At 41.8% G+C, this 13,156-nt stretch overlaps 1 protein-coding gene across 1 annotated transcript in view; it reads left to right on the top strand.

The window, feature by feature from the left end:
- negr1 (neuronal growth regulator 1) overlaps positions 1–13,156 on the top strand; it is a gene marked incomplete at both ends in the record, with an annotated part of 419,156 nt that overhangs the window by 228,108 nt on the left and 177,892 nt on the right. The window contains one exon of the mRNA XM_084307725.1: positions 12,367–12,492. Within this exon, the coding sequence (XP_084163851.1) occupies positions 12,367–12,492 (126 nt within the window). The remainder of the gene's footprint in view (positions 1–12,366; positions 12,493–13,156) is intronic.

Raw genomic sequence — 13,156 nt, forward strand, 5'->3', positions numbered from 1 at the left:
GGCTTTTGAAATGTAAAATAGACCCAAAATGCTGATACTAAATTCACTTTGTCCTAAATAATGCACGTTATATATACCGTGGCGACGGTGGCGCTCGCTCGTGCGATGTACACATTATGTGGTTATTTCAATTGTAACTGGGATTAAGATGTCTGATGAGATGCGCTGTTTGACGGATTTGAGAAATTGAATGAGCCGTTGACGTTACATTAATGAATGAGGATAAAGAGATAAACTTCATTCATAACAAAGGATATTCTAAACACGGGTCTCTCGTTCATTAATGTATAAACAATGAATTTATCCCATCTGGCACAGTGGTCCAGCGGTAGTGCTCAAGCCTGCCAACCCAGCGACCGGGGTTCAAAACCCGGTCTTTCCAATATGATTTTTTTGAATATAATATTAATGATTATACGCCAAAGTAGCCTGGTTTTAAGTTAAAATATTATAAATCTACATGCATTGAGGATGTCATTCTTTATATAGCTCTCAACGTGCACCAAATTGAATTATTCCTATATTGCAAAAAGAAGGAGACGACTAGGGTCTTGAACCCCGGTCGTCTGTGTGAAAGTCAAAAGAACAACCCGTTAGACCACATTGGAGATAAGTTAAAGATTGACTATACATCAATCAATGGGTAAGAGAGCCGTATCGTAATTCTGTATAACAGTTAACTAATTATTTTCGCTAGCAAGATCTCATTTGATTATTCAATCCAGCAGGCAAGTTTAAAGAAATATAATCTGATTGATTGAGGTAATGAGGGACTTAAAATTAGCCTATAGATAACGCATTTAACTTGTCGGCGAGGCGATTGAGCCGTACTGCAATATGTTAATAAAGTTTTAAATCAATTAATCAATCAATGCCGCTAGAGAATCAGGATTTCTGCGATCGACACCTGCTGTCTTCTCAGCTGAGGCGGGCGCGCGCACTGATCCTGAGAATCAAGTCTGGCTTGAGTTAACGAGACTGAATCCACCTTCTTGGAACAGGAAAATCCCGGCTTCAAACATCGGGTTAACTGAAGCTGGATAATGACATCTTGATCGACTTAGTTGAACCACGTACAAGAAACAGGGCCCTGGTCTCTTTTGAAAGATGACATTCTGAAGTCTCTGATTCCAGAAAGATAATAACATTTTAGTGCTAACGTAATAGAGCAACATATGCCTGCACTTGAGTTGTAGAAAAACGTGTTACTCAAGTTTTTATGTAGTAGTTAGTAGTCCAGAGGTAGTATTTTTCCAGAAGGTGGAATGGCTTACAAATCCAGACGCACCCATAGCCTGAAGCCTTATGTAGTACATGTCCACATTTCATAAAGATCCATTCAGAATTGGGTGATTAGGAGTGATTTTGGTAAACTGTGTACAATGAAAAACTCAGTTTTCTCATAGACTTCAATTCATTATCTTCCTGTCTTTGCTTGTTTGTTTTTAACCTAGATCCTAGATCATACATCCCCACGTGGGGTTTTATTGGTAAGCCACACTCATTGGCTACAACAATCCACAATCATTTTCGAGATCGGATCTAGATTGACGGAGCTACTGTGCCAAGAGTCGGGAGTGGTATTTTGCGCAATACCGTGTACTTTGCACAAGCCTCAAATACCGGCATGTAACTCGAGAACCGATGAACGGATTTTGTCGGATTTGGTCGCTATCGAAGGCAACAAATAAGCCTTCAATTTGATGTATATATTGTATTGCAAAATATGCACACCTGAGCCACTAGGGGTCGCCAAAGTGCCGGTGGGCAAATCGTCCTAAAACATTTGTTTTAATTATTATTAAAAACGTCCGTTCGAAAAACCCTGACGAAGTTCTAAGCCCAAAAACAGGCTTCGGGGACAGCTCGTAGTAGTAGTAGTAGTAGTAGTAGTAGTAGTAGTAGTAGTAGTAGTAGTAGTAGTAGTAGTAGTACTAGTAGTAGTAGTCATCACACACAAAACAATATACACAATCATTCCAGACTGTCAACGGTCTTTGATTTTGGTAGTGACTGAAAAGCATAATGCTTATATATCCCTGTCCTATATTCTTATCAAATTAAGCCACCATAACAGAAACAAACTTGTTTTAATAATAATAATTATTCATATTTGTAACCATCAAAAATAGCTATACAAACAAACCAAAAGTGAATTAATCATTACTCCAATTACTCATCAGCATTGTTCCACAAGTTAACCCCAACAATATAAATACATCTAATTGTAATCCCTTTCTTAGCTTTTTGAACAGTAAATTTACAAATGTCTATCAAATCATATAGTCGTTCATGTATTGAAAAAAAACTTTGGACACAGTTACATTTATTTAGCTATGTACATTATTTGCATTATTTTTATAATAAACCAAATCATTACATTTCATTACATTACAATGGCAGGTTGACAGATTGACCTGCCAACACACCAGAATGCTTTAAATTGACAGGTCTGAGAACACATGGCATTTTAAGTACAACATGAGGTTGACTCTGACAGACAGCGGATGACATTGCTTAATTGCTGCTTTAATCATAACATTAAAGGAACACGCCAACATTTTGGGAAATTAGCGCATCGTCTTCTCCAGAGAGAGACAAGAAGACCATCAGTTGCAAAATTACAACATCACTTTTAGCTTTTAACTAAAATAAAGTCTGTAAAAAGTATGTGTTTTTAGGTCCCACAGTCTGGCCTCTGAAGTTGATAATGTCAATTTAATTTAGGCCTTACAGGGTAATCTCACTATTAATTTGACTGGCTGTGCCATGTAGCTAGCGTAGCGTATCTCTCCCCTGACTCCTATCACCACAGACAAGCTAAGAGCCAGTGGTCAACACTGAATGACCTGTGTCAGCTGTATTGACCGGAGCACCACAGACCAGGCCATAGAGCAGGGTTGTGATACAGGTCCTACCGACTATTATTTTAATTGGTTGACCGAGTAGATAATATAAACCCCCACAAAGTGAAAGCAGTGTTTCCCATTCATTACCTAGACTGTGGCGGGCCACCACAGTCTAATTGGTCCCGCCACAGTTTTATAATACAAAAATAAAAAAATATTAATAAAAAAAAAAATCTTTTTATTTCTTTTGTAATACAAAGTTTGCCAATAGGGATGTATCAGTAGTATTGGCAGTGGTATTAGTCGTAATAGTAATACAGTATATTTTTTTTCTAAAAAATAAACCAGTTCAACACAGGTAACCACTTTTGCTTCATTTCTTTGATGGCTCAAATGTATGCTCTAGTCGATTTTGTGTTTTGAGCACAACGTTCATCATAGGTCTAGCCTCTTTATTTTGCTCTCAAAGTGTCATCATGTTGTTTGAAACAGGCCTAACCTTTTTACTATGCTAACCTTTACTATGTACCCTAATACTATGCTACTATTCTTATACCACTACCTATCTAATACTACTATGCACTCAGATTGTAACACTCAAGCTCGATATTATTTAACAATGCCACTGATATTTAGCTGCCAGAGATGTACCCCTCCTGGTGACATGTTCACAGTATGTAAGTCACTTTGGATAAAAGCGTCAGCTAAATTACTAAATTGTAAATTATAAACAACATAGTATTACACACGACGTGACGACCCGTATGGGATGTTACAATTAATAAAAACAGTGCGGCTGCCGTACATCGGTAGGGCTCCGGGCTCACGATGGAAAAGGTCACAGGTTTGAATCCCGGCAAGTACACTGTTGGAAAGTGTTTTGCATGTCCAGTACTAGGGAGCACTCTGTCCTCCGGACTTGGCAGTAACAATTCCCTCGTTGAGGTGACACGGACGCTGTGCATTTGCGAGTAACGTCCTTTTGGATGTTGAACCGAGGCCCTAACTCACTGAGGTCGTTAAGGGACCCATGGTATCTAGCGTAAAGATAAGGGAACCCCGACATCCCTGGCTAACTTCTCAATCAGGCCCCGGACATCAAAGACATCTAATCATCCCTCTACTTAATTGGTTCATATCAATCCTCGTCTCCTGGGCCTTTCAGCCATCAGTGTGTGTGTGTGTGCTGCTGCCAATGTACGGCAGCTGCCGCCTGCGTTTCCCCCCAAGGTTGTACGCGTAGGATGAGGCAATTTACCTTCTACATTGTAAAGCACTTAGTGTCCTATGAGTAGAAAGGGCGCCATATACGGTAGTAAATGTGGTCATGCAGACATTCATTCTTAAAAAAAAAAGAAAATGCTTGCAGACCCAGGGCTAGATCCACAAAGAATGGATTGCACGGAGCAAGTTGCAGATTGATTGATTGAATGAACATTTTATTAACAGATTGCAGAATGGGTACAGACAGTACAGTACGGCTCATATGTACACAATTGTTAAGGGGATGCAGACCAGAGAAAGACTTTCGTCTTGTTTACATCAGGGTCCCCCATTTTAAATTCATAATGCATTGTAAGTAAGGGTGCAACTTGCTCCGTGCAATCCATTCTTGCTCCGTGCAATCCAGAGTCCATTATAAATGTTGATGACCTGGCATCTATCCGTATTCCTGGCTTTGTATAAACTGTGACCCATTTAGTGACGGACCTGGGTCAATAACCGTGTTTAACCAGGGTCAATAACCGTGTTTAACCAGGGTCATCCCTCTAAAATAAGTATTTGTCCTTTTGGCAGCCTGACTTTCTCCACATCGGATGTTGAATTCAGAATGAGGGAAGTATCTCAAATACTGGTTGGCGAGTATCCAAGTTGTCTGTGGAACTCTCTATCAGCCCTTGGTACCGAGTGCCAATCCCATGGTCCCTTAGCGACTCAGCTTGTCTCAGCATGGTGGCCTAGCAACGGCGGTTTCACTTATGCCAGCGCTTGTTTAGCTAGCATTCACTTTTGAATGTGGCTTGACAGTTAAATGGCAGCTTGCATGTGCGTCATCTCTTGGTTCATTTGATCCAGTTTTAGGAAAAACCACACAGACATGCGTGCATCAGGGTTTCCGTTAGAAAAAATTGTTGCCGGTCTCCGTGACCTGCAAGATTTCAACTACCGGACAAATGAGATTAATTCCGGTCATAGTTTATTGAGCTTTAAAACAATTGATAGGCAGGCTCATGTCATCCTCAAGGCATGTAGATTTATAATATTATTACTTAAAACTAGGCTACTTTTGCGTATACAGTCATTAATATATTCCAAATAAAATAAGTCCCTCGATACTCCGTCTCCGTGCTGCTGCTGACTTGAAATAAAATAGACCGCGTATGTGGCAGTCGGTCCGACACTGAACAGCAGTCTGTTATAATCACATTTTTATGAGCTAACGAATTCCGTTATATTGGACATTTGTATTAATTATATCAAGCGAAGAACTGAGAAAGCAGAGAGACTGCAACATTATCGTGGTTTGCGTGACTACTCTCTCCACCTCAATGTCACGCGGTCGAAAAGGGCGCTTGTCTATTGGACAGTGGAAATGTGTGTGTGGCTGCGATCCTGTGTGTGCGCGCGCGCGTGTGTGTGTGTCTGTGTGTGTACTGCGGAGCCCAGATCAGCGGAGCCGAGTTTTGACATGGCATTGATCCATTGTTCTATTGAAGCACATTACCTACCACCATCCTCTCGCTAAACAACTTGTAGACCACGGTGTTTTTATGAGTGCCCACAAGTAGCCGTTTTAATAATATAATAAGCCGCGCGCCTCGGTAATAATAATAAGCCGCTTTTTTTCTTCCTTCTTCCCAAGATGCACAGACATAGAGAGAGAGAGAGAGAGAGAGAGAGAGAGATAGATAGATAGATAGATAGATAGATAGATAGATAGATAGATAGATAGATAGAGAGATTAGATGCAGTGTGCTTGTTTTGCAGTGAGTGCTGCGAGCAGTGGTAATAATAATCACTTCCTATATTTGGTTCGCGTTTGGTCCGATGAAGCGAACCGAGACCTACGTTTTTAAAGCTCTCGCTGACAACGTCGTTGTCATTATTAGAAGCAACGAGGAAACAAATGTAATGATCGTTTCGTTCATCGCATAGGCTATTTAATTTTAGCCTATTTTAATACAATTCAAATAATCAAATTGTGCTTAGACTCAGGGAATTATTTTCACCGGACATTAAGACCGGAGAAATTAAATATGTCGGACTTCAGGAGATTTTGCCGGACAAATACCGGTAATTACCGGCTAACGGAAACGCTGGCGTGCATGCATGTAAATACACACAGACACACACGCACAGACACACACACACACACACACACACACACACACACACACACACACACACACACACACACACACATATACACACACATAAATGTGGTCATATTGAAGGTCTCAATGCTTACGTTGTCCTCTTCAAGGATTATCCAGAGGTAAAGAGGCCAACCAGTGGCTGAAAGGTTGCTGGATTGAGCCTTGACACCGACAGGAGGGTACAATATATCCAGTTATTACCACAGATCACATCTCTGCCTGAGTGGCTTTGAGCAAGGCACTCCAGGGGCACTGTACCGCGGGATGACCCTGCACTCTGATTATATATCACGGGTTGAACTAACCTGAACGTTATTGTCATAAAATACAGTTTATTTACCTTTATGTGAACGTCTAGAAACAAACGCCTCTCAATCTGATTAAAATGGCGGTGCAATAGACATTATAAAAAAGTAACTGTACTTACTTACAGTAGATTTAATTCACAGTCTTTGCTGCCCTATATTGGGCGCCTGGTGGTACTAAATCCAGATTTAACTCTGTCATTGGAAAGAGGAGATTTGGCCAGATCCATAGATGTATGACTTGGCCATAGTAAGGTAATTTATAGGCCTTATATTCTATATTATATTCATATTTCAAATTGCATGTGTCCGGATGGCAAAATTCAGTACTGTATCTACAAAATGCCCTGTAAATCATCTGCCCATTATTCATTTGCTTGGATTATTTGTACACTTGATCTCAGGAAGGTGCTGAATGAGCTCAGTGGCAATTGTTTATGTCTGGTCAATGTTAGCATGGTGTTATTCACCGTCAACAATGAAAAAAGGAGGTTAAGAGGTTAATTGCTGGATTAATGTTTTTGAATAAATTACTGTTTGCTATTGTCCTCAGACAGCCTGTTCCATTCATGTTGAGTTTGGTCCATCATCTATCCGCTGTCATTAACCAGATGAAAACCGGTTAGTCGTTTTTTTTTAAAATATTTTACTTAACATGGTTCCAAGTGATCTGCCGTGCACAATCTGCCCGTTTCACATTCTAATTATCTCTTTCTCTCCCAACACAACAATACACATATATCTAACGTTACCAGTCAACATCTGCACAAGGCTACACACAGCGATCTTCCATGAGTTAACAATGCTTGCTAATGCATAATGTTAGATAACTACAAAAATACAGTGCACCTTCATGATGACTGTAATTTTCTCATCATTAGTAGCAACACTTAAAACTCCACAGTACAGACTCCAGGTGGAGACATATATTGTGAAAATTATGACACAGCCACTAGGGTTGGGCACCGAGAACCAATTCTAATAGGGACCGGTTCCTAACTTCCGGTTCTGGAACCGGACGTAGCATATTTGCATTTAGATTCTTAACACATCTTGCGCCATTCACGTTGTACGACGTGTTTCAAGTTCATGCTAATTCTGCCAGATCACGGCGTACAACGTTATTGAGATCATATTTCATATTTTCGCCATGTTATTCATATTTCCCTCACGGAGCCTCGTCTGATGCAGTGGAACTCGGCACAACTCTGCAACACTTCAATACTGCCACCTGGTGGATGATCGGCGAGTTGCCAAACCGGAAATGGCCGGTTGGATATCGGTACGTCTCCTAAATACGTCCGGCCACTCGCATATCGTTGCGGGACTGTAGACACACGCCGTGGATATGGATCGCTGCCATAACTCAAAAATCGACATGATTTGGGCTGTTATTATTATTATACAAACCGGAAATGGATCGACTCGATCCCCATCAAATAACTGGGATATTTTTGCTCCAGTATCATCGCCCAACGGTAAGAGGAGGCTGCCGTGACTTTCAGCGTGAGTGTTTATTATTATCCATGCAAACTGCTCTGATCTATATATCACCCATACCACATAAAGCATTCAATGACGATCACGGAATTATAAACGACCCCCCCCCCCCCCCCCCCCCCCCCCTCTGTTCACCGGCACATGATCAGTCATAACGTTTAGGACCATGTACAGTTGACATTTTTTATATAGCGTGGATCGGCAACAAACGACATTTGATAATGTATATGCATTTATGCCTATATCTAGACGGTATTTTCGTATGAATGTGTGAATGAAAAAGTAAAACGTTCCTACATCCTGAACGATAGATAATCCATGTTGAATGGGCCATAGTAATGTCAATTTAGCAATACAATTTAAAAAGTTATAGCCCTGCAAATAAGGTGAACATCTCCATAGACTTACAGTGCTGGCAGAGAATGGTATAAGATGATCAAACTCTGTGGCAGTTAATGTGTTAATTTGGATTCTTAAAAAAAAAAAAATAATAACTTTGTTAATTAATACCCTAGTTACAGTACAGCAACCAAATTAAACTGTATCAAGTCAACTGACAATGTGAATAGTATGAAAACAATTTAAGAAAAGAAAAGAAAAAATCTCATGTGAAATAAGTTGTCACCTGTTTTGACCTGCACCTCAAAGAATCGGAATCGAGACTAGTTTAGAACAGGAATCGAAATAGAGAATCGGAATCGGAACCGGAATCGTTCAAATCCAAACAATGCCCAACCCTAACAGCCACTCACGCTTCCAAAACAAATGTCATGTGCAGCGATCAATGTGCTTGTATCCTTATTGATCATCAACACTACTCAAATAATAACAATAAAAAGCACGCATACCATTTTGTTAATTTGTCCAAAACGGCCATGGAGCCATCACACCCTCTGCTTCATAACGTTATTCCCAGGGTCTTCATTGGGCAGGATTGTATGTCATTTGATAATCCTCGACCAGCCTGTTGATTATTAGGCTAACGTTACTTCACGTGCGCTCAATGAATATTCCGCATTGACAGTGTAATATACAGGCATGCACTGTTAGAACTCAACTCAAAGTACTACACTGAGGTGCAAGCATGCCCTGTGTAGTGAAAGGTATTGAGATATACAAATTATAAAAAGGCTTGTTTAGACAAAACTATTTACTCCGCTCTAAATCAAATACGTCTAAATCTAGAGAATGTCTCATATGTTCACTTTATTTAAAATGAATACAAAACAATACATATAAAATGTGAATGAACCATTTAACCGTTAATTAAATTTGAAAATAATTTTAAAACAACTGGTTAATCGGCTAACTGGATATCCTTGCACATCTCTAGTCCATCTTAATATTTGAAGTTTAGATCAGCATTCATTATGTTCTCTGTCTCTCAGTCCTACAGAATTCTTGCCCTGAAGCATCTGAGCTGAATTCTAAGAGTTCAGCCCCCCCCCACCCCCCCCACCCCCCCACCCCCCATGATATCAGGGGTCCTCAAGCAGGCACTGTGAAAACCTCTCAGTCCCTGCCAACAGCAGATAGGATCAGCTGACAACCCCAACATTTTCAATTTGGTGCTATCGGCCACCGTGGAGATGTGTCAATAGAGGGGTGCAACAGCAAGCAAACACAGGAGTCAGACAAGCAATAACCTAGATTCAACATGGCCCCCGGTCCGCTCCCGCCAAGAGGTCCCGCCACTTTCTTCTCATTTAGATCCACATCTGTGTTGATCAGAAAAGACACACCGTTCACTGTGGCTGCACAGAACACAGGACCCCTGTATGGGAAGGTTTTTCTGTCGAGTTTTCTTTCTGTTCCCTGGTATAACCAAGGGTCAAGGGTCAAGGGTTTTCGCATGTGTTTGCCTGCTTGATTGCAGGCTTGGATGGGTAGCAGGGTGTGAGTCATAAAGCCAAGAGGTACCAGCGATATAATAAGGTATTGATTCATACAATCATGGATCCTCCGTTTGGCTTAAGGCTGCTTTGCTGCAACCATTGAACTAGTCGATACTTTGCATATATTAGGCGTTTGTCCCAATTACACAGGCACTGTGTTAATGGCGGCTAAATAATTTATTTACTGCATTCTGGTGTATTACATGTTGTATTTATTATATGGTGCAAAGCCTAGGTAACGTTTCTTGTTTTGGGGGGTGTGATCGATAAGCAGGCCATGTTCTCAGAACCAGTTAGTTATTTAAAGGGGACGTGCATTGCTATTCCTTGCACTATTTGGGCAACTTTACACAATTCCTGTGAGTCTATTGAACACATCTGTAAGTTTTTTTTTTTTTAAATGCATTGTTTTATATTTCTAATAAAGTACTCAAAAGCATAATTTTTCTCCCTTTGGATTTCAGGCTGTATTGGCCTGGCTCCGCCCATAAGCACTTTGAGTGACAGTCATCCACACAGTCTGCGACTGGCACAGAGAGAGATAGAGAGAGATTGAGGGGGATACTAATTAATGTCCCCGCGGGGGGCATAATCCCACGGGACAATGCATTGGTAACTTTCAAATGACAATATATACCTCTGTGATTATTATTGTACGGATCGGAATACGTGTGTCCGTGGGAGCATGGGCAAAGATATTACAGTGATATGCTAACCCGACTGCGAGGGATAGAGAGAGATAGAGAGGGATAGAGAGATAGAGGGACACACGGAGGCAACCTGTGTAAATGCTCCGTGTGTGTGAGAGAAGACGGGTCTCTCACTCTCTCTCTCTCTCTCTCGATCTCTCTTTCCCTCTCTCTCGCTCGCTCGTTCTCTGCCTCGCAGTCAAAACCCGTTTGAGGAAGTGTCGGGTTACACCATGCGTTACAACCCCTATATCTCCCTCCCTCTTTATATCTATATATATCTCTATCTCCCTCTTTCTATCTATATCTATCTCTATCTCCCTCTCTCTCGCTCGCTCGTTCTCTGCCTCGTAGTCAAAACCCGTTTGAGTGTCGGTTTACTTTACACTATGCACTTGATACAGATTGTCTCAACTGAATTAGAGCAATCCGCCAATATGGTAATTAGAGACACAGACCCATTGCTACTAACCCCATATTGCTATAAAACAATGCTAAACACTGGAAAAAGCCATTTATAATGCACAGGACCTTTAAGGGTGAAGTGAACTTGTAATTGGGTCTGAAAGAGGGATGGAGGGAGAAATATAGAGGGATAGAGAGAGATAGAGAGAGAGATAGAGAGAGAGAGCGAGAGAGAGAGAGAGAGATAGAGAGAGAGAGAGAGATAGAGAGAGAGAGAGAGAGAGAGAGAGAGAGAGAGAGAGAGAGAGAGAGAGAGAGAGAGAGAGAGAGAGAGAGAGAGAGAGAGAGAGGCCTCAGCCAAATTGGACAGTTCAAATCACAAAAGAGAGACCACATGACTCCAAGCTGGATCTAAAGAGGGACTTGGGAAAATGTAGATTCCGACTGTGTGTGTGTGTGTGTGTGTGTGTGTGTGTGTGTGTGTGTGTGTGTGTGTGTGTGTGTGTGTGTGTGTGTGTGTGTGTGTGTGTGTGTGTGTGTGTGTGTGTGTGTGTGTGTGTGTGTGTGTGTGTGTGTGTGTGTCTGTGTGTGTGTGTGTGTGTGTGTGTGTGTGTGTGTGTGTGTGTGTGTGTGTGTGTGCGCGTGCGTGCGTGTGTGTGTGCGCGTGCGTGCGTGTGGTGGGGGGTGTATAGGTAATATGTCTGTATGTGAGTGTGTTTTGATATAAATAAATAAATAAAGATGCTTTTAACATCAAAGCACCCAGAGGATGTGAGTACCATAAACTTGCCAATTCTGCCTGTAAGTGGTTTGTCCAGCAGGGACTGTTGATGTGCCTCTCATCATCATAGTCACCAGAGGGTAACTTAATGCCCCCCCCCCCCCCCCCTCTCTCTCTCTCACACACACACATGTCACACACACACACACACACACACACACACACACACACACACACACACACACACACACACACACACACACACACACACACACACACACACACACACACACACACACAAACAAATAACTTTTTCTACAGACATTCTTGTGACTTTGTGAATTGTCTATCACTTCCAAAGAAATATGTGTATTATTCCTCTTGCAACAATGCATTTTAAGCATGAAAACTGAAACTAGAACAAAGACCCCTGCACACACACTGTACACCCCACCTTTCATCCGCTTGTTTCCCTTTTGCTCTCACAGAAATAATACAATATTGCTCTTTGCCGACTTTGCGAACGGGAGCGGTGTTGGCGGTTGAACCCGCGGGTCGCACATTCAATATGGTAATCATGTTTCTGTTCTTTTCTTGTTTCTCCTGCTTCTCCCTTCCTCTGCAGTTCCTCCCAAGATATATGACATTTCCTCTGACCTCACGGTAAACGAGGGCAGCAACGTGTCGCTCATCTGCACCGCAAGCGGGAAGCCTGAGCCCACCATGGCCTGGAGACACATCACCCCATTAGGTGAGTTCACTCCACACCATGCTCTAATGGCTGGGCGGATGGATGGATGTGTGGATGGATGGATGTGTGTATGGATGGATGTGTGGATGGATGGATGGACGGATGGATGGATGGGTGGATTGATATATGGTGTGTGGGTGCTTAGATGGAATTACAGACGTATGGGTGTATGGGTGGGTGGATGGTCGGATGGGTGGTTACTGGTTAAATAGATGGACGGATGGATGTATGGGCGGTTAGATATGACATATGGATGGATGGGAGGGTGTATGGATGCATGTATGGGAGGGTGGATGGATGGATGCAATAATGAAGTAAGGGAGGGGTAGGAATAAGGGAGAGACTGGCTTGAGGAAGCGTACTGCTTGTGTGACCTGAATGCAATGGACTGTCATTGGAGCACATCGCCTGCCTCATAGCAACAGGTGACTGTTTACTGGCTGCAGCCGTTAGCATCGTGTTGCCATATCGGCTCCAGACTGTGTTTATCAAAGGTGTCGATTAGGAAGGAAAATATACATGTGTCTATTAAAAACCACAAGTCTCATCTTCGAGCCAGGTTGTCTTTTTGATCACCATGTTTTGTTTGCAAGCCATCGTTTTAGACACGTTAACGATGGATATCTGTGTTGTTCTTCAGGCATCTGCTGCAACATTAAGTCCT

This window comes from Notolepis coatsorum, assembly GCF_963971535.1.
Source record: "Notolepis coatsorum genome assembly, chromosome: 2".
NCBI lineage: Eukaryota > Metazoa > Chordata > Actinopteri > Aulopiformes > Paralepididae > Notolepis > Notolepis coatsorum.